At 40.7% G+C, this 22007-nt stretch overlaps 2 protein-coding genes across 9 annotated transcripts in view; both read left to right on the forward strand.

Moving 5' to 3' along the window:
• FRMPD4 (FERM and PDZ domain containing 4) overlaps window positions 1-22007 on the forward strand; it is a 404750-nt gene that overhangs the window by 137862 nt on the left and 244881 nt on the right. For 3 of the 8 annotated variants that reach the window (XM_061627114.1, XM_061627115.1, XM_061627117.1), the window contains exons 1-2: window positions 10215-10282; window positions 11566-11701. The exons of the other annotated variants lie outside the window; for them this stretch is intronic. The gene's annotated coding sequence lies outside the window, so the exon portion shown is untranslated. Of the gene's footprint in view, window positions 1-10214; window positions 10283-11565; window positions 11702-22007 lie in introns of those variants that run through there. 8 annotated transcript variants of the gene reach the window in all.
• LOC133385727 (tumor protein D53 homolog) lies at window positions 1482-9856 on the forward strand. The gene is made up of 2 exons (XM_061629319.1): window positions 1482-1893; window positions 9704-9856. Exons 1-2 carry the CDS (start codon window positions 1612-1614, stop codon window positions 9854-9856), a joined length of 435 nt encoding a protein of 144 aa, XP_061485303.1. The 5' UTR covers window positions 1482-1611.

Genomic DNA, 22007 nt, shown 5'->3' on the forward strand with positions numbered 1-22007 from the left:
ATCAAAGGAGGGGTGCTATTCAAAGTGTATAGATGGGGCTAAGAGCTTTATCCTGACAGCTGGCTAAAATCACAAAGTGACTGATAGAAGAAGACAAGAAGAGTCACTAGAATAAGAAGCAGATCACTTTTCAGGGATGATTCAGTAAACTGGCAATCATTTTCTCAAGAGCAAATGTATCTGCAGAGAGAAGACAACAGGATTATCTCAAGGCAAACTATCTCTTTGCTAAACTGTGAAATATCCTGGTGAAATCCTAAACTTACAGAGGTTTCAAAGGGCCAGGTTGCAACCCCAGACTGTGCTGTCAAGCACATTCCAGATTGGCTGACCAACTAAAAGGTTGAACAGCACCCAAGCTGCCGATCACTTGCATGAAATACAACATCCTCTGAGACAGCTGGAGAAAAGCAATTGTTCTTTCTATTCTAATGTCTCTTTCATGTGCAGAAGTATTTATATGGATATCACATATGTGGACACATGCATACTGATCCCTAGAATTTCTCTCTCTCTGTGTGTGTGTGGTGGTGGGTGCTCAGGCAAGTGAAATCCCTTGCATTTAAATTTGATCTTTGGGTGACGCAAGGGTTACAATAATCCATACAGACTGGCCCAGGCAACTTGGCTTCTGTGTTGAGTTTCTCCATAGTCTTGGCCTAACATGAGTGTTCATATAGTCTTCTAACCTTGTTCCCATTTGGTCTGATTCCAAGGCACTCAAGTCTGGGAACCAACGTTTGTAAAACTAGAGAGCTTGGTGTAATTTGAACACTTCAGAGTAACTGAAACAATAATGTAGTAGTGCTTTGGTCATATTAATTGATGAAGCTGCCAGACCAGAGTTATGATGTTAATAGGAAATTCTTGGTGAAATAACAGCCACTTATAATGAAAGGCTCCTCTTCTCCAATTACTTGCTGCAGTGGTGGAGAGGAAATACATCAGCCATAAACAGCTGTTCCTTCTTTCCAGGTGTGGCCAATGGATCTATAAAGAGGCCTATTAGGAAGGTTGGGGTGGGGGAGGGGACAACAACCAGGAAGCAGCAGAAAGACTTCCATGGACTTATAGAAACAGAGTTGTCCATGTCCACAAGAAGTGAGGTGATCCAAAATGGGCTACATAGCACAAGAATGTCAAAGCGCTCCTAATCTGATAAAGACTAAGTAGCTGCCCCTATGGCCCACCACAGCAATCTATATTGCAAGTCTGAGAGGGAGACTTGGGGCATGTTACCTGCAGTAGTGTAGCGGCAAATTCAAAAGTGCAGGGTCCCTTCATGATAGCCATGCCCCTCCCTCTTTTTTCACTGCTAGGTTGAGAATAAGAATCTAATTAATGGCTTCTCCCACAGCAACAGATGAGGAGAGTGGGTCAGTGCCGAGAGGCAAATGGGCCAGCAGGTGGCGCTCTTTCGAAGCCTCTCTCTCCGAGTGCCAGGGGGAAGGAGTCGGGCAAGGGCAGCCGGGGGAGGAAGCGCAAACCGCTAGCGGCTGGAGATTAGCCGAAGCAACTCACAGCGCAGCGCTCAAGTCACAGACTATAGCAAGTCTCCGCTGGTGCAAGGCGCTGCTAAACAAGCAGATCCCCGTGGGACCCGGAGCGGAAATGGAAGCGCAGGCGCAAGGTCTGTTGGAAAGACAAGCATTACATGAGACAGATGAAGACATGGTCACTGATGTTGATTTTACAAACATGATTTCTGAAGAAGAGCAAGAGAAGTTAAAAGCTGAACTTGTGAAGCTTGAAGATGAAATTGCGACTTTGCGACAAGTGTTAGCAGCAAAAGACAAGCAGCTTCTGGAAATAAAACAAAAGCTTGGTATCAATCTGATGAATGAACTGAAACAGAACTTTAGCAAGAGCTGGCATAATATGCAAACTACGACTGTGATGCTTGGAAACATAGGGACCCTGCTCCCAAAAAAGCAGAGGGACTAAACTCCCCTGGGCAACTACCCTCCTGGTGCTTATGGACATGACCGTAATATATTTTGTGACGTGCAAGTTTGACATTATTTATACTGGATTTATACTGGATTTGATTGTATATGTAAGTCGCCTAGAGTGGCCGTTAATTCGGCCAGATAGGCGACTCACAAATAAAATTTTGTTGTTGTTGTTGTTGTCCTTGGGAGCCAATAAGCACAAAAGAGGATAATGTTAGCTACTGAAAAGAGTCTTCTCAGTGGCTGACTCACCTTCTTTCACTCTGATTGGCTCCAATCAGCAGGAAAGGACAAGGAATCATGTTAGAGGACTCTTCTCAGTGGCTAACACACTCCCCTTTCATCCTGATTGACTCATAGGATGCTGGAGACATAGGGACCCTGCTGGGACCTTACTCTCAAAAAAGTAAGAGGTCTAAGACCCCCCAAGACTCTGGATGACTACACTACTGGTTACCCATACTTACCTGTTTTTAGTACAGCCTACCTTCAGCACATTCTCATCTCTCTCATTTGTGGGCTCAGTCGCCAACCAAAAGGAAGGATGGATGGATAGAGCCAATTCTCTCCTTCCCTCACTGATGGTCTTGTGGGACTATTGCATAATATGTCAGCAGCTCAATGGTTTTGTCTTGCACCACTCAACTGATTGCAGCAATTTGGAAGGCTAGCACAGAGTACAGCCTGTGGAAGAATTATTTTTTGTGTAGTCATTAGGAATGTCTCTCATAATTAGCAAGCATTCTTTAGTGAAAGGAATTCTCTCCTGCCATTCTACAAAGATTTGAGCTTGGTCTCAATTTTCACCATGTTTGGTATGCACCTGCAACCTTTTAGCTGCAGATATGCAATTACTTGCTTCCTTGCTTGGAGTCTTCTTACGCAATATGCACTGCAGTACATTGATAAGAATCTCTTACAAGTCCATCTTCCTTGCCTTGCACAATGACCAAGGTCATGAACTGCAGTGGCAGGCAGGCTTTTCTAAATGTGGAGCCGATCTGTCAGTTCTAGGTCACGGGAGGGGGAACTGCAGGGGGAAAGAGCCTGTTTGCAAAAAGCAGAGCTGCATACAACCATCCCCATGTACAGAATTCATGCACCCAGTTAGGAGAAGGCAAACTGTAAAGTATAAAATGATCTGAAGAGGGGGAGGAAAGACAAATCAAATGAATACAGTGAAGAATATGGGATATATTATGTGAAAAATAGAAGTCATGCAACAAAGGAGTTTATTGTTGTTGCTATTGTTGGAAAATTTAGCTTACATTAAAGAGGGCTGTTTAGTGCTGCATAGGTTTTTGGCAAGTTTGAAAGAAATAAAAATTCTAAAGAACAGTGTATTTATTTTTAGGAAAAGGAGATAAACAAGAGATATGGGAGCATGAATTAAACTTATGTGTTGTGCTTTTTGACTTCTGGTCTTATAAATAGAGTCAAATAAAAGGATTGAGGCTAGGAAAGGAATAGGAGAAATGATCATAGCATGCGGATTAAGATTTATTATTTTCTTTTGTAAAACTAAAACCAAGGTTTAGTTTGCAATCTGATACTTGGTTATTAGGTAGTAAGCCCCATGGAATGTAATGGAACTTCATTTTGAGTAGACATGGATATGAGTTCCCTCAGTCTGCAAAACTTGCTATGCTTTATATTTATCTATGTCCCAGAATAAGTTTTTTTTAAATAAAGAATAGGAGGGGACAAGCAAATTGATGTGTGGATATTTCAAGCAAACGTTTGTTAAGAGTTGGTATCTTTTGCTACAAATAATATCTTATGAAAATGGATTACTTTCATACTTACTGTTCACATATCCAGTTGGCCTAAATGTTGCTATAAACCACATTGCCCCGACATGATCTCTCTAGATATGACTGTGGTGGCTGGAGCTGATGATAGTTATTGTTGTTTGTTTATTTGTTGATTATCTTCCACATGTGTTCCAAAGTGATGTACAAAATAGAATAAAAACAGTTAAAAAAGTTTAAAACAGCACAAAAATAAAACCAGAAGACGAATTTAAGATCAAAACAAAGTGGATACCCATGGCAGAGGCCTATTCATCCAGCTGGGAAAGCTTGTTGAACAAAAACTATCTTGAGTTGTTTCTGGAAAGTGAAGATAATTGGAGCCTGTCATATCTTGACAGGAATGCTGATAGGAGCTTCAGTCCAAAGCATCTAGAGGGCACTCACCAAGGTGAATGTTGTTTTTCAAAAGGTCTTTCATATATTACATCCCTGCCCTTGAACTAGTTCTTTGCCCCACTTAGAGCACTATGAAGTCCAGTTTGCTAGAAAGTAAAATTTGAGAGGCAGAAACACTATGCAACTTTTTAGGGAGCTGTCCTAACTATATCAATTTTTGTAGGCCCTACTCATGTGGCGGTTCAGCATTATCATGCTCCTGCAGGCAGCTAGCCACAAATCTAAGGAAGTGGTGATGATAATGCAGCCATACACCATGTGTGCTGCTATGCAGCATCTCTCCTCATAGCTATTGCCACCAGAACGGTTACTTTTTAAGCAGCTGCTGTTTGGATAGTGGTGTGAATCAACCTAATGATTGCCTGTGCATGTCAAACCTTCTGAACTTAGTTTGCTCACTGTGAGCCTGTGATCATACCTCAGAAACACTGAGTGGTATCCTGCTAAGTTATGCCTGGAGCAGAATTTATTTATTTATTTATTGCACTTGTATACCGCCCCATAGCCGAAGCTCTCTGGGCGGTTTACACCAACCAAAAACATTAAAACAAATATACAATTTAAAACACATATTTTAAAAACAATTTAAAACACAATTAAAAAAAATAATACAATTTAAAACACATGCTAAAATGCCTGGGAGAAGAGGAAAGTCTTGATCTGGTGCCGAAAAGATAACAGTGTTGGGTGCCAGGCGCACCTCGTCAGAGAGATCATTCCATAATTTGGGGGCCACCATTGACAAGGCCCTCTCCTTTCTTGCCACCCTCCGAGCTTGCCTTGGAGTAGGCACCCGGCGGAGGGCCTTTGATCTTGAATGTAGTGTACGGGTGGGTTCGTATCGGGAGAGGCGTTCCATCAGGTATTGTGGTCCCAAGCCGTTACTTTTTAAGCAGCTGCTGTTTGGATAGTGGTGTGAATCAACCTAATGATTGCCTGTGCATGTCGAACCTTCTGAACTTAGTTTGCTCACTGTGAGCCTGTGATCATACCTCAGAAACACTGAGTGGTATCGAGGGACTTCCGGGAAGGGTTGCTTTGCCTGTGCTGCCTCTGAGACGAGCTCTTGTCTCAGAAGAAGCTTTTTCAGCTTTAAAATCAGTCACAACGTTCTTTTTGACTGGTAAAGATTTTCTCCCGGTCAGGGAGAAACATAGAGGTTAACCATAAAGCCTGTTTTTGTGGGGAGGACTGGATTTCATTTATTTATGAGAGAAGGTTCAAACTGCAATGCCGGATGGAATTTCATCAAGCTCTTGCTGATTACAGCGACACGTTTATCTTTTCTTTAAAGAAAAACGGACTTCAACAGGCAGATAAGCATCCTTCTTTCTATTTTCTTTTTTTACTTGGTTTAAATTGGTGTAGCAAAAAAGAGATTTGTCAATGAATCAGCTGTGAAGAACTTCTAGGTGAGTTTATGGCTTTTCTCTTTCACTAACGAAATTAAGGAGGAAAGAAATCGAAAAAACTTATCTTTGTTTTTATCGCAAAAAGCTGTCCTGGAGGTGCATTCTAAAGATACCAATGGAAGAGGGATTTCTATTTCGAGGAGGGGGGAACAAAAACTTTTTTTTTGGTCTATTTCATTTTGACGAATCTGCTTGTTCACGACGCCACTAATTGTTTTGATGTTGGGAACTAAGTTTGTTTTTGTATTCCTGAATACATAGAGATAAGGCAGGCTGTAATGTCTACACTGATATAAGCAAGCCTGGAACATTAACCCAATTGTGGCTGAAATAATTTTTGTTTCTGTGGTTTTAAGAAAGACAACCAGGAAAGTGATTGAGACCATGGAAGAAATTATGTTTCAGAAAATAATGGCTGAGATTAAGATAACGAAACAAACCCTGAGACAGGGTAGACAGGAGATGAAAATTGAATTTAACAAAATGACGCAGGAGCTTAAAGAAACAATGGATTCTGTGAGAGAGGAGTTTGATGGGATAGGGAAGCTACAAGCCCTGGAGATTGGAACAAATGTGAAATTGGAAAAAGATTTGGAGTTTATGGATGTTAGAAATAAAGTTTACTGTTTGGAATTCAACGTCTCTGAAGAAATTAATGAAGATTTTGGTGGTAAAGTTATCAATGTCTTGGATAATTTTCTGGACTGGAATGATATGATGGAGCTTGACATAGAAAAAATCTATGGAGTTGGCTACAGATATGTGACAGTGGAGAAACTCTTAAGAAATGAGCCAGTGCATTTTGTAAAAAAGAACAGAGATATGACTTTGCAGCAATATTTCAGCAACATACTCAGAATTCTTGACTGGAATGATGTGATGGGGCTTGACATAGAAAAAAGTTATGGAATTAACTACAAATATGTGACAGAGCAGAGATGCACCCAGAGCAGAGATGTGACTTTACAACAATATTTCAACAACATATTCAGAATTGATGGCAAGGACATATTTGTGATGGGGGAAATTCCCATCAGACTCTTGTTATATGACTATGGCTATGACAGCAGGATCATCATGGGATACTGATAATGGATGAATGGATACTGAAACCACTGGATTTAACAGGACTATTGAAGATGGAAGATGGAATTAATATTGATAATGGAAGAATGGTTGTGGAAATTATTGGACTTGGCAGATTTGATGAGATGGATTAATTGATATGTTTGCTTGGACTATGGCTATGACAACAAGATTATTATGGGATACTGATAACGGAAGAGTGGCTACTGAAATTACTGGACTTAATAGGATTATTGAAGATGGAAGATGGAATTAATATAGATAATGGAAGAATGACTATTGAAATTATTGGGCCTAACAGATTTGAATTAGATGGATTAAGCGATATGTTTATTTGGAGAAAAATTGAAAGATATATCTCTCAAGGAATTGAAACCTCTCTTGGACTTTTTGTGGAAAGAATAAAATAATGTTTATGAGATTTGATGATTAATTAAGATAACTACTGGAGGAAAGTGATTTTATAATATAATTTTAGAGATAGGATTGTTATATATTGTAGACCTATAACTGCTCTGCGACAAATCGGAAGTCAACATTTTATTTTATTGTTTAATTGTTTTTGTTTTGTTTTGTTTCTTGTCTTTGAAAATTTGAATAAAAATTAATGATAAAAAAAAAAGAAACACTGAGTGGTATCCTGCTAAGTTATGCCCGGAGCAGAATTTATTTATTGCACTTGTATACTGCCCCATAGCCGAAGCTCTCTGGGCGGTTTACACCAACCAAAAACATTAAAACAAATATACAATTTAAAACACATATTTTAAAAACAATTTAAAACACAATTAAAAAATTTAATACAATTTAAAACACATGCTAAAATGCCTGGGAGAAGAGGAAAGTCTTGACCTGGTGCCGAAAAGTTAACAGTGTTGGGTGCCAGGCGCACCTCGTCAGAGAGATCATTCCATAATTTGGGGACCACCATTGACAAGGCCCTCTCCTTTCTTGCCACCCTCCGAGCTTGCCTTGGAGTAGGCACCCGGAGGAGGGCCTTTGATCTTGAATGTAGTGTACGGGTGGGTTCGTATCGGGAGAGGCGTTCCATCAGGTATTGTGGTCCCAAGCCGTGTAAGGCTTTATAGGTCAAAACCAGCACCTTGAATTGAGCTGGGAAACATACAGGCATCCAGTGCAAGCGGGCCATAATTGGTTTTATATGTTCAGACCGTCTGATCCCTGTTACCAATCTGGCCGCTGCATTTTGCACAAGCTGCAGTTTCCGAATTGTCTTCAAAGGCAGCCCCACGTAGAGCACATTGCAGTAATGTAACTTGGAGGTTACCAGAGCATGGGCAACTGAAGCCAGTTATCCCTGTCCAGATAGGGACGTAGTTGGGTCACCAACCGAAGTTGGTAGAAGGCACTCCGTGCCACCGAGCCTACCTGAGCCTCATGACAGAGATGGTTCTAGGAGAACCCCCAAGCTATGAACCTGCTCCTTCAGGGGGAGTGCAACTCCATCCAGGACAGGTTGGACATCCACCATCTGGTCAGAAGAACCACCCACTAACAGCATCTCAGTCTTGTCTGGATTGAACCTCAGTTTATTAGCCCTCATCCAGTCCATTGTCGCATCCAGGCACCGGTTCAGCACATTGACAGCCTCACCTGAAGAAGACGAAAAGGAGCAATAGAGCTGCGTGTCATCAGCATACTGATGGCAACGCACTCCAAAGCTCTGGATGACCGCACCCAACGGTTTCATGTAGATGTTGAACAGCATGGGGGATAGAACTGACCCCTGCGTAACCCCATACTGGAGAATGCAGGGTGCTGAGCAATGTTTCCCAAGCACCACCTTCTGGAGGCGACCTGCCAAGTAGGAGTGGAACCACCACAATGCAGTCCCTCCCACTCCCAACTCAGCCAGTCTCCCCAGAAGGATATCATGGTCGATGGTATCGAAAGCCGCTGAGAGATCAAGAAGAATCAACAGAGTCACACTCCCCCTGTCTCTCAGGTCATCATACAGGGCGACCAAGGCTGTTTCCGTGCCAAAACCAGGCCTGAAATCCGACTGAAATGGATCCAGATAATCGGTCTCATCCAAGAGTATCTGGAGCTGGCCTGCAACCACTCATTCCAGGACCTTGCCCAGGAATGGAACATTTGCTACCGGCCTATAGTTATTAAGATTTTCTGGGTCCAAGGAGGGCCTCTTCAGGAGTGGTCTCACTACTGCCTCTTTCAGGCAGCCAGGGACCACCCCCTCTCACAGAGAGGCATTAATCACCTCCGTGGCCCAGCCGGCTGTTCCATCCCTGCTAGCTTTTATTAGCCAAGAAGGGCAAGGATCCAGCACAGAAGTGGTTGCATGAACCTGTCCAAGCACCTTGTCAACGTGCTCAAGCTGCACCAACTGAAACTCATCCAAGAAATTGGGACAAGGCTGTGCTCTGGATACCTCGCTTGATTCACCTGCTATAACACTGGAGTCTAAGTCCTGGCGGATGCTAAAGATTTTATCCTGGAAGTGCCTAGCAAATTCATTACAGCGGGTATTAAGTAATTTCCGCCTAATTCAAAATGATAAATGCAACTAGAATGAAAAAATAAAAAAGGTCTCTTTGACGAGGTGCACCTGGTGCCAACACTGTTATCTTTTCGGCGCCAGGTCAAGACTTTCCTCTTCTCCCAGGCATTTTAGCATGCGTTTTAAATTGTTTTTATTTTGTTTTAAATTTTTAAATTGTGTTTTAAATTGTTTTTAAAATATGTGTTTAAATTGTATATTTGTTTTAATGTTTTTGATTGCTGTAAACCGCCCAGAGAGCTTCGGCTATGGGGCGGTATACAAGTGCAATAAATAAATAAATAAATAATACGAGAACATTCCTATACAGCAAGTGTAGCCAATGTGGTGTAACCTCCAGATGTTGCTGGATTTCAACTCTCATAATCTCTGTCCGTTGGCCAACCTGGCTGGGGCTGATGGGAGTTGCAGTTTTGCAATATGTGGCTACCCCTGCTATAGGGAGTACACAGATACCTATGCTCTCATTAAGAGTGAGTGATAATTTTCCTTTATCTACTATAGTCCACATATATTTTGTGCTGGGGTACAGGCACTGGCTACAAAACAGAAGAAGCAGCACTTAGCCTTTTTACCAGCTGCACAAAGTCTGTCAAAATGCTCATGAATGGACTGGTTTCTTCTTCTTTTACTCATGTTGAATATGAAAATATTTGACTTGATTCAGAGGAGTCATTAAGTTAATTTGAAAGAGAGTTGGTATGAATTTACCCAAATATAGTTGTTGCTGGTTGCTATTGCTCTGTGGCCCAGTAATTGTAGTTGTGTGTGTTTGTGGTAATTCCTGACATGATTCAGCACTTCCAATGATTTCACTATTTCATAAATTACCAGAGCAACATGGAACACAACAAATATTTTTTCCCATTAATCTGTGGGCTTGCCTTAGTTTAGCTACTTAGCTTAGCTCAAACAAAAAATTAGCCTTAATTTCTGAATCTGATTTTTCACCTTCATTTTGTAGTGAATCTGTTTTCCTAATCAAAGAATTCACTGCCCTGCATGTTAATTTTCAGTTTCTGTTTAAAATAGCCAAGTTTGAGGAAACACTAGATAGAATCGGGTTGCTTTGTTTAATTGAAAGTAAGTAGACCATATCATTCATTTAAATGATTTTAATAGTGTATTAATAATTTAGTTTTCTTACTTTCCTAATAAATCCCAGGAAAAAAAGTGATGAAACAGCTAATTACCAGACCTCTGTCCAAAACTAATTGTTTTTAAGAACTGCCAGTGAAAGCAACTTTAACTTGGAGAGCTTGATTTTACTGTCCACTTGAATGATCTGTTGCTGCTTTAGTTTGTTTTAATTTGATGTACTGTATTAATAATGATATCAAGTAGTAGTAGTAGTAGTAGTCCCTGGGAACATAAATTTATTTTGAAAATATTAAGTAAGTAAATAAATAAACAAACAATATGAATATGTATGTATATGGTGTTCAAATCCTGGCCATTGGGCACATCTTGCTTTGAGTAATAGACAGACGTAGGGGTGACCAAAAATCCATGGATAAAGCAATAAAAGGAAATAATAATGGTCATGTCTGACTTCAGAATTTGACTGGGTACAGCTCTGTCATGCATATTGCACTTTGCCCTGAACCTTCCAAAAAGTGTTTATTGCAATAATTGTATCAAGAGATCACTAAAGCCAGTGGGACTTTGCTTACTTTGGCCTGGGATTCTCTAGCTTTGCCCATGTTCCTATGTTCAGCTCTCACAAATATACACATAGTTCATATTACAATGGGTGATAGCTAACTAAGCCATACTCTGAGGAGACCCATTGAAATCAATGGATGTGAATGACTTAAATTGATTTTCACTGGGTTTATTTATTTATTTATTATATTTCTATACCGCCCCATAGCCGAAGCTCTCTGGGCGGTTCACAACTCTGAGTATGACTTAATGTGGGATAGTATCCATCATAATTAACAGGATTTCAGTGCCCTGAAAATATAAAACGTTGGCAAAATATGCTCCAGTGCATGTTCGTTGATACACATCTCACACTGTTGCAACATCTGTGCAGATAGTTATTGTATCTGACATTTTCCTGCCTCTTGTGAATGACCAGGAAAGTTAGGGACTATTTGCAGGGCACCATGGTATGTACTAGTGAAGTGAAAAGAGAGCCTTGTAGGAAATCTCATTGATGATGCAGAGGGTATGTTTCATCATTAGGCATTCTCCTCATGTTTCACATAAATGCATCCAGGCCTCATGAGAGGATGAGCAGTGCATCTGCACTGGCTCATTCAAATTGAATGTTGGTAAGAGAAGCATGTTGAGCAAACAGGGAACAGTCTGTCTGCTTCTCTGTTTATTTATTTATTTATCTATCTATGCTTTTATTGGAGGGGGAAGAAACAAAGGTTAAAGCTGTCAGCTACTTACCCTGCCGTTTTATTGGATGTTTATTTGCCGGCCTATTTGTATGCTGAAGATGTTCTTCAAAGAATCGTTGGCAAGATTTCAGATATCTGCATAGCCCAGGTCTGGACAAAATTAAACCAAGAACTGCTTTACAAAGTTGCATTTGTCATAATTTCACCTGTTGTAGCATTCTCTGGAATGGATAGTGTTGTGTCATGTGCCACAGCAGATCCAAATGTTTTTTCCAGGTTTTTTCTTCTTCTTTTTACTTCTTAAAATGGTAACTGCTTTAGTTCTCTCTCTCACTCTCACTGACTCACACACACACACACTTCCCTATTTTAGTGCTGAAAAGAAATGAGACTGTAGACAAGGAGGGTTGACTTGACTATCTCAAAGCAATATTTTTTTAACAAAAGTCTGCTTTAGGTACATGCTTTTCTGTCATTAGGCATTCATAGCCATGAAAGTTCAGTGTACAGAGGAGCAATGTTAGACTTTGATCATTTCCTTTATATTGCGCTGAATTCTTTGCTTAAGTGTAATCAGATTTTTCTTTGCAGTGGGGCACAGGTATAACCTTGCATCTTTACTGGATATTTTAGAAAGAGTATTAACTTGGCACAGAAACAAAAGAGAGTGCTAAAGAATAACAAGAAGGTTAAGATTAATGTTCTGTGTAGCTTTCAGGCACATGCATGCTGCAAACTTATTTGGCTTTAAATTTTGTAGCTGTCTTAAGAGAAATGACCCTTTCTTGAGTGACTGTGCTTTTGGGGTATGTGGTGTTGGTAAGGATTTGCTTTCTATTGTGTTTTCTTTCTTAAACAATAGGCAACTTGCATTACGAAAGAGGCCTCAAGTTTCACGTAGGCAAAAAAATATATTCTAAAGCATTGTAACACTGGTCACACTCATCTCATCCAAAGGGATGAAAGGGATATTGCAGGGACAGAATTCTGTAGAAACTGTTGATGCTAATGCTTTGTTAAATCTGCAGAGCTTGCTGATGAAAACTTGCTTACTGAAGGGAACAAAATGTTTCTAATAAAAAATGCATGCACACATGAGTGTGGGTGCGTGTGTGTACTAGTGCATACACACACACGCTTTCTGATGGATTTCCCTAAGACAAGCCTCAAGCCTCCACACACGGCACTAATTGTGGGGTGGAGGCCGCACCAGGCAGCGATAGGAGGGAGGAGTTAGAATCCTCCCATCTATGACCGGCTCTCGCAAGATCACCCACAATCCTGGGCAGTCTCGCAAGAGCAGCCAAGGGGTGGAGCCAGACCTGGGCCTTTAAAGACCCCAGTCTCCTGTGAGCCGGCCTCTTTCTTCGTGCGCACAATGAGTAACATGCAATTATAACACCAAGAACCACTTGACTGGTGTACCTAAAAGAGCAGTGACAAAAGTGTGTAGTAAGCATCCTATCATTGCTGTTTGAACATGTGTTTTTAATCTGCATACATTCTCTGGATTGTGTAAGTTGAGTTTCCGTATCCTCATCTTAACTGGCTGGGCTTCTTTTAAAATATCACAACCTACTGATACTTTGCAACTTATTTCATGCACACAGGGAATGGTGCATTCAGAAAGGACTGTTTTCCTTTTGTTGCATCAAAACAGACTCAATCAGTGTTTAAGACTGGCATTTTAGTTTTAAATTAAAGAGTGCCTTGCACTGTATTATGCCTGTGGTAGTCTTATGAGGCACTGCATTTACATTAGGGCCACACATTCTACATCAACAGAGCCTGCTGGACTAGTAAATAAATGCTCTAGTGTATTTTTAAGAGTGAGCTATTTTTCTGTGTGACAAATGATTGTGTGAGCTATTTTAACACAAAGCCTTTTTTAAAAGACTTCTGAAGCTGTGTTGGTATTTCTGATGCTTTAGCTTGATGTGAATGAGCTGGCTCGCATTCCAAGAAGGATCCAGTAAGAGAGGAAGAGGGTGACAAGTTGACTGGCAATAAATTAGAGTGAGGGATTGCATTGGTACCGCTATTTGTCAAATGCTCTAGCTCATGCATTTTATTTTTATCTCGTGTGATGGAGACTGGCAAAAAGCTCTTTAAAATTTTACTGTTACGTGTGGGAAAAGGATAGGAGAGACACCAAATTGTTCCAACCTGTTAACAACTTCTGAGGTAAGAGAATGTTCTTTCTGTGTGCTATCTGTTCTGTATAGTTATTAGTAACAAGGTGAGGTGTTGTAAAGTTTTATTAAATTTTTATCTCATATTAAGAATTAGCTTTCTCAAGCTTCACTTTTTAAAATTATTTTTCATTTTCAGCCATTTAGAAAGGACATGCTCAAGTTCAAGTTAAATATTCTTAAACCGTGTTGATTTCAGTGGAAGAAATTTTAAGTACATAACGTAAATTACTCCCACTGAAACAAATACGTTTTAAAATTCCTCGAATTTGCTTCGATAGTATCATTTCTTTGTTTGCAAAGTTATGGAAGTTCCTTATTTACAACATTTTGCTATCCTAGTATTATTTATATTGAACACTATGGAAACTGGGAATTAAGATATTTAACAGGAAAAGCAAACCTACTGAAACTATGTTTAATTTCATTAATCATAAAATGTGGGGAATAAGGGTGGCAGAAAAAGGGGGGGAAAGAGAGTGGCCTGTCAATATTTTGGCTCAGACCACAGCCTCTTTTGGCTTTGGCCCCCTGCCTACTGCCCGCATGTAGTCACTGGCAAATTACTCACATACACACACAGACAGCCAAGGGAATGCAGACCTCAACAGAAAAGGCTACCCATCCCTGTCCTAAGCCACAGATGTATTGACATTACATCATTATTGTTTATTAGTAGTAGTGCCTATCATTGGTAGAATCCTTTTAGAAAAAAATACACAGCCAATACCAGGGGAGAAACTCTGAAGATGTGGCTATGACATTAGCTTGGAGTCATGTGCTTACTCAAGGTAGATCAGGGGATGCCAGTGTGGTGCCTGTGGGTCTACATGCATCCACAGAGTTTTTCCCTGGTATCCCCAGGGTCCCCTCTTCCTGCAACCCAAAATTAGACTTGAAAGAATAGTAGCCAGTAGAATAGTTTGTAGCATATGCTTGGTTGTGGGGTGTACGCAGGGGTGTAGCAACATGGGGCAAATGGGGGCATTGCCTCCCAAATGAGAATTCTGCCCCCCAAATGAAATTTTCCTTCAGTCTTCAAATTTCAAGCATTGCTGCCACTTAAAACTTCATTTGAGCTTTTTGAAATACATTTTAGACTTCCAAAGAGAGGGGTAGGGTAATGTTACCAAGGAGGGTTGCCGGTGTCTGGATTTTGCCCAGAGATTCCAGTTTTTAGGGGTCCTCTCCGGGTGACTTACCTAACCACCAGACTCTTGGCTTTCATTTTTTAAAAAATTAAATTTCTAGGTGATGTGGTTCAAAGTTATAAACCAAAAGGTCCCACCCCCCCACAACTTCTGTTACTACCAACTGCTCTAATCCCTGCCCTTTCAGTTTTTTAGCCAATAAGTGAAGTCAGGGTTGTGGTTGACAAGATTTGTTGACCCCTGGCAAAAGCTAAATTCACAGTTTTCATTTCCTGCTTGTCTCACATCAGGAATTCAATAAATGTATAGGTTTCAGCAGCATAAAGAGTACTTTCTCTGTACAGGATCAGGACTTGCTGCTGAGTAAATATGCATAGGATTGTACTACAACAGATTACAGCAGGATCTTGGTAGGCATAAAAGTGTACATGCAGGGGTTTTTTTTAATTACAAATTGCAAAAATGGCATACATTTTATCTTTCAAATAATTTTTGAACAGAAGTGTTTAAAAGTATACATGCTGCAGTGTTATACTTTTCTAATTAAGGAGTCAAACAAGTTTAAATTTTACTGGAAGAGGGCAGTTTATTTGTCTTATTCATAACCTGTTTTGAAAACCTTCCCAATATGAATCTTTTCTGGGGATAAAGCTGCAATGCTAATTCCACATACCTGGGAGCTAACCCCTTTGAATTCAGTAGGACTTACTTTTGAGTAGACATGGTTAGGATTGTGCTGAACGTCAATGGGACTTTTGAGTGAACATAGAAAAGGGTTGTGTTGTAAATCTTTCTCTCCCCCTTTGATCCCTTTTTTAAAAAAGCAGTTAGGCAGGGCTTACTTAGGTGTCACTGCTTTGACTGGGCAGGAAACTAATACTAACCAACTGGTTTTGGTAATAACTAACCAACTGGTTTTGACAATAAACTATTGCATGGGGTGTATGTATTTTTACACCTCCAGCATGTATATGGAGTCTTTCCAACAACCCTGTGAGGTAGGGTTGGAAACCAAGGCAGCTCACAACAAGAAATAAAGCCATTTAAAATCCAATAACCATAAAACAAGTATAAAACAGTTGCAAAACAGCTTAACTTGGCATGATTCTGAATTTTAGATTGGGTGAGTGAAGTTCCCTATCACTGAATTGCAGTCCTGTGTATGCTTTCCTGTCTCAGTAAGCCCCAATGAATACATTGGGACTTGCTTCTGAGTAAACATGCATAGGATTGCACCTTGGGGTGGTCATGGTCCCTCTCTGTTACTTTAACCCTGAGAAGCAGGTTAGGCTGAGAGATGGTGCATAGTCCATGGTCACCCAGTAAACTTTGTATCTTATTTCCATTTTAAAATTTAATTAAAATGATTTATATGCAGGCAAACTTCATGAAGTAATGCAGATCCACATAATACATTTAAGGCACATCCAACCCGCATATAGAGTGCATGACCCCCCAAAGAATCCTGGGAAGTATAGTTTTTCCCTAGTATAGTTTTTCCCTTATAGTTCCACCACCCTTAACAAACTACAGTTCCCAGGATTCTGTGGTGAGATTCATGTGCTTTAAATGTATTATGTGGATCTGCCCTAGTATGCTGTGCATTCATTAGTGAAATGAAAAGAACAATTTTAAAAGATACTTTTTTAAAAAAAGTACCTCAGTGGTAGGGCACATGGTTTGCATGTAGGGGTCCTAAATTCAATCTCTGGAAGATATTATTGCCTGGAATCCTGGAGAGCCAATGCTAGTCCGTGTCAGCAGTACTGAGCTAGATGGTACCAAATGGCCTGACTCAGTATAAAAGAGGAAAGAGACCCAAGGGCCACAGTGACTCAGAAATTTATTTATATATTTTATTTACAACATTTATATATTGCTTTATTGTAAAAAAAAAACCCTCAAAGCGGTTTATAGAAGGAATTAACACAATAAAATTATTGGCCAAAACAGTTAAAGGCAGGTATTTACAAACATTCAAAATAATAAAACCAACAATGAGTTAAAAACAGAAAAAAACATAATAGCTTCTACATGCCTGGGTAGGCTTGCCTAAGCAAAAATGTTTTTAGCAGGTGCCAAAATGAGTACAATGAAGGCGCCTGCATAATGGAAATAGGCAGGGAGTTCTAAAGCGTAGGTACTACCACACTAAAGGATCAATTTCTTACAAGAGCAGAACAAGTACTATGTGGAACCTGAAATATGGAAAGCACACCTTGAACTTGGCCTGGTAGCAAATCAGCAACCAGTGCAGATTTCAGAGCAGAGGTATTATGTGCTGATCTCACCCATGTCAGCAATTGTGCCTTAATCATAGGAATCTTGTTGTGGTTGGTATGGTATTGCATTAGGAAATCATCACTGACTTTTCTTTTTCTCTTTGCATTTCATTTACCTCTGACCTTACTCCCTTACATCCATAGAAGCAACAACAGTGGTTCCATGTGGTCAAGTCAATCCCCTTAAACCCACTGATGATGCACCTTGTTATTCACATGATGGTTTGTTTCTTGCTCAATAGTGGTAAAAGAGAATTCCCACATACTGGAAAGTGTGGCTTCAATTGCTGTTGTTCCCATTCTACTGCCTGTGAAGGTAGACTGAACCATGTGTGTTTTCTCTCTGTCCATTATTACCCACTGAAATAGGATTGACTGTCAAAGTGAGTTTATATTGTTTTTATATTGTTTTAAATTTTAAAATTGTGTTTTAAATTGTTTTTAAAATATGTGTTTTAAATTGTATATTTGTTTTAATGTTTTTGATTGCTGAAAACCACTCAGAGAGCTTCGGCTATGGGGCGGTATACAAGTGCAATCAATCAATCAATCAATAGCTAGCAGCCCACAGAGTAAGCTGAAAAGAGTAGAGAATCTTCTTAACTCTTACTCATTTCTCAAACCTCTCTGCAGTAACGGGTCAAGTGTGTAAAGAAGTTTGGAGCAGCCATGTTAAGTGAGGCAGGACATTCCAGGCAGGAGGTTGCTAACCAGGGCCAGCGGTAAAGGGAGGCCACGTTGGCCCCCACCCAAGTGGCCCCTTGAAACAATGGGGGACCAGTAGCGCTCCCCTTCTGCGATCCGTGACAGAGCAGCTGCCGCAGATCACAGGGAGGGAGCTTGTAAGCCACCCACGCATTTGCTGGCTCCACCTATTTGTCTCTCCTGTCTTTTGCGGCTGTGCGCGCAGGGCTGCTATTAGCTAAGATGGCAGCTATTAGCTAAGATGGCAGCTGAAGTTTTCCTAAGGTGCTCATGCCCCTGCCGCCATCTTGGTTGATGTCATGGATGTGCGCGTGTAGCACGCATGTGTGCCATCAACCAAGATGGCTGCGGAGGCTTCAGCACCTTAAGGAAACCTCAGCCGCCATCTTGGTTAATGACAGCTCAGCACGCACAGCTGCGAAAGACAGGAGAGACAGGTAGGTGGTGTGTGTGCGTGGGGCCCGGGGCAAGCTGGTGCCCAAGGCCCCGGCATGCCTGGCGCGGCCCTGTTGCTAACCCTGCTTGGATATGGATATTGTTACAGCGGATTCCTAGTGAAGCCTTACCAATAGCGCAATGCTATCAATATGTACACAGAAGTCCTGTTGAGTTCTATGCGGCTTAATCTCTTGGTAAGTGTTACAATTGCAGCCTTCAGGGGCATCCATCTTTACTCCTGAGTGCTCCTATCTAACATCTCCACAACACTAGGCTTTCTTCCTATAACAGCCTTCTGGTGACTGGCATGGCCTGAGGGCACTTAAGCTTTCTTGCCAGAATCAAGTAGGCTAGATTAAATGTTCCTTACCCAGGATCTCTGAGCAGGTAAAAAGGAATGATCCCATCATTTCAGCTGGACCTGGAAACACCCTCATTTAGCTGAGATTTCTGTCTTAATTTCCAATCAGAGAATTTTTTTTGTTTAAGTGGTATGCTCCAAGCAACTGTGGTTGATGCTTAATGTATCATGCTTAATGACATCATTAGGGCCCACCCCTATGCCATCACTAGGGCACTTTCTCTATGACATCACCAGGGCAAGCCCCCTATGACATCACTAGGATCCACCTCTGACATCTGAGTGTGGGATACTTCTGACCTGGCAACCCTATTACCAAGGGAATGCAAACACAGCAAATATAAGAGTTAAAGGTGTGAATGAAGTGAACACAAATCTTGATTGAGGGAGGGAGTTGGCAAACCTAAGAGTTTGCAATTGAAGGAAGGAAAGGCGAGGAGGACAGTATTGTCGTGCACTGCAGAGCATCTCCCCTGCTCCTGTACTGCTCAGCCAGCATCTGTAAGTGGTAGGTGTTACTAGTGCATCTGGTGGGTGTGCCTAGGCTTGGAGCTTAGACTAGCCTAGTCCAGGGCAGGACGTGAGAAGAAGCAGAGAGGTGAGTGAGTTGGCTCTCCAAGGCCCAGGAAGCCTAATGTGATCTTACTAACTTAGCCAAGGCAATGGGGAGGTGGAATATTGTGTGCGCTTGTCCAGGGGACATTTCTTCCCCAGTTGGTTAAAAAAGTTGAAAAATATATCCTGTAATCCTTTCAAGCTGGTTCCATTTCAGAATGGTTTCGAAGAGTATAATTGGCTAGAGACTTAGTTGCAACAGCTTAGACTTGCACCCAAATGTGCAAATGATCATTATAAATAATACACCTAATTTAACTTTTCTCATATGAACTTATGTGCCGTCAAAATAGGGTATGTGAGATTTGCTGGTAGAGCCATCAAAAGCGGTGTTAGCTGGCTGGCCCAGGGCCTTTCTGTAGAATAGAGACTGTGTGCTTGTACAGTTGATTCTAGCACTTGCAGTTTGGAGACATGTATAGTTCCTATGTGACATGCTACCAAGCATTTCCTTATGAAAAGTCATGCTTATAATAAACTTCTCTTAATTGCTTTCCTGGCATAGCAAAGGAGACCAGCGTAGTTAGTTCCAAGAAGCAGGAGAACTGCCTCAGGAGAACTGAACTCACAGTTCACGAGCTTACTAAAACATTGTACCTGTACCACAAAGCCTTTCCACATGTGTACACTTTGTATGCTGCAGGATTCACCTTTGGTGCATTATCAGCTGTTTGTGAAAATTCATTCTCAACTTTGACGTATGTGTTGACATCATACAGGTGTTCAGTGCTTCATCAGAGAAAAGAAAACTTAGTAATCTTGGCTTTTGAAAGTAACATATTTTAAGTGAACAGTTCCTCTGCAAGTTTGCAGAAAAATCACAGCGTATTAGACTTTTTTAATAGTTCAGAACATTATGATAGAATGACTTGTACAATATACATTTGCTTCCTAGTCACTGTTATTCATAGAATCATAGAATAGTAGACTTGGAAGGGGCCTATAAGGCCATCAAGTCCAACCCCCTGCTCAAATCAAAGTATTTAGTTTACATAACTATTTTGCATGTTGAAAATACTGTATTTTAAATTGATTTCAGTTATCATATAATGAATTCAGAGAACAGCACACAATAATCTGTGAAGTGTGAAATTTTTGGTACCAACGTCTGTTTCTTAGCTTGTCTGCTGTTGGTGTAGGAGTCTGTGGCTTTTGAGCTGTGCTCAGTTTTCATCACACAGTTCCCCCACCCCCTGCTAACTGAAATGTTTGCATACTGTTACATCAAAAAAGTTGATTCAGTCTTTTTAAAATGTCTATTATATAACTTGAGCGAAATTGATAAGAAAACACTGGTAACATATGCAAGAGCTTTCTGCTGATTTGGAAGCTGAGATGTCAAATATTAATAAATCTGTGCTAAACAAAAATTGAGAAATGAAATACAAGATGGTGAGTCAGCAACCCTATAAACATTACCTGTGAGTAGAGATGGAAAGATCTGTCAAATTCTGTTCTTAGTTTCTCATTTTTCCAATCTTAAATTCAGTTCTCGACATTTCTCTAGCAATTTGTATTTTTTTTTAAATCCTCATGAAAATGCTCCAGCATTTTAGTGTGAATTTCTCCTAATAAACACTGTAGGCAGTTTTGACTAACGTACAGTTTTTTGCTATCAATTACTCATCATATAACACATTTTCACTCCAATATTCATTCTTGTGCACACTTTCCCCTAACATATGCGTTTTGTAAACATTGGTTGGCAAACTGCTTTGTAAAATTAGAATAAATGCAAATTTTGAAGGATGGCTGTGTTTTGGTTCTCATATTGTTTCGGAAAGTGCAAATTTGATAGATTCGACTTGAAATGTGAACTGATTCAAATTTCTTACCTATGCCTACCTGGGAGTAAGTTTCACTGAACTCAGTGGGGCTTACTTCTGAGTAGACATGTATGGGATTGTGCTGTTAGTGTCTTCAGTTGTCCTTTTTGCAGAACCTCTAAGGCAGTATAGTGCATGGCTGGCCACCGTGATATCCTCCAGGTGCTACTAAACTCCAACTCCCATCAGCCTCAGCTCTCATGGCCAGTGGTCCAGCAATCACGGAGAGCCGTAGTCCAGCAACATCTGGAGGACCTTGAGTGGCATTTATATATTTTTAAATGTCTACTAGTTTTCAAGAGAAAAAAATTTAAATGCATGAGGCTAATTAAAAGAGATAAAAAAGATATAGAAAGCAGCAACAGCATAATTATTCAACCAGTCAATTTAAAGATTACTTGGAAAACTTTTTTGTTTTTTCTATTCCAGGCTAGGGTCCAGGGGCATATTCTGATCAGGTGTGTCAGGTCAGGCAACTGAGAGTCAGGACTATGGAGAACTACATGTAGAGCAGGGATAGCCAGATGTGTGATGCCTTCCAAATATTGTTGGTCTATGACTCCATCTTTGGCCAGGTTGACTGCAGCTGATAGGAGTTAGAGTCCATCAACGTCTGGAAATTCCCACATTGGCTCCTCCTGGTTCAGGAGATTTAGGCTGGATACCAGAATATCACTGAGAAGCAGGGAATGTTGCTCCAGTACTGGTCTGAAGGTTACTGATGATTATATAGTCTTACAGGATCTGAGCAAATCCCCAGCTGAGATCTGAGCAAATCCCCAGCCCCTTGGAGAGTCCTGTTTGGGAATTCAAGGAACTGTGGCTTATTGAGCAGGTATGTCTTCTGTAGGGATGCGATCTGTCGGCCAGGGCCACTTTGAGAA

This window comes from Rhineura floridana, chromosome 5 (genome assembly GCF_030035675.1).
Source record: "Rhineura floridana isolate rRhiFlo1 chromosome 5, rRhiFlo1.hap2, whole genome shotgun sequence".
Taxonomy (NCBI): domain Eukaryota; kingdom Metazoa; phylum Chordata; class Lepidosauria; order Squamata; family Rhineuridae; genus Rhineura; species Rhineura floridana.

Coding starts and splice junctions, on each gene's coding strand:
- LOC133385727 (XM_061629319.1), top strand. CDS start 1,612: ATGGAAGCGCAGGCGCAAGGTCTGTTGGAAAGACAAGCATTACATGAG. Junction 1,894..9,703: donor ATAATATGCAAACTACGACT/GTGATGCTTGGA, acceptor TATCTACTATAG/TCCACATATATTTTGTGCTG.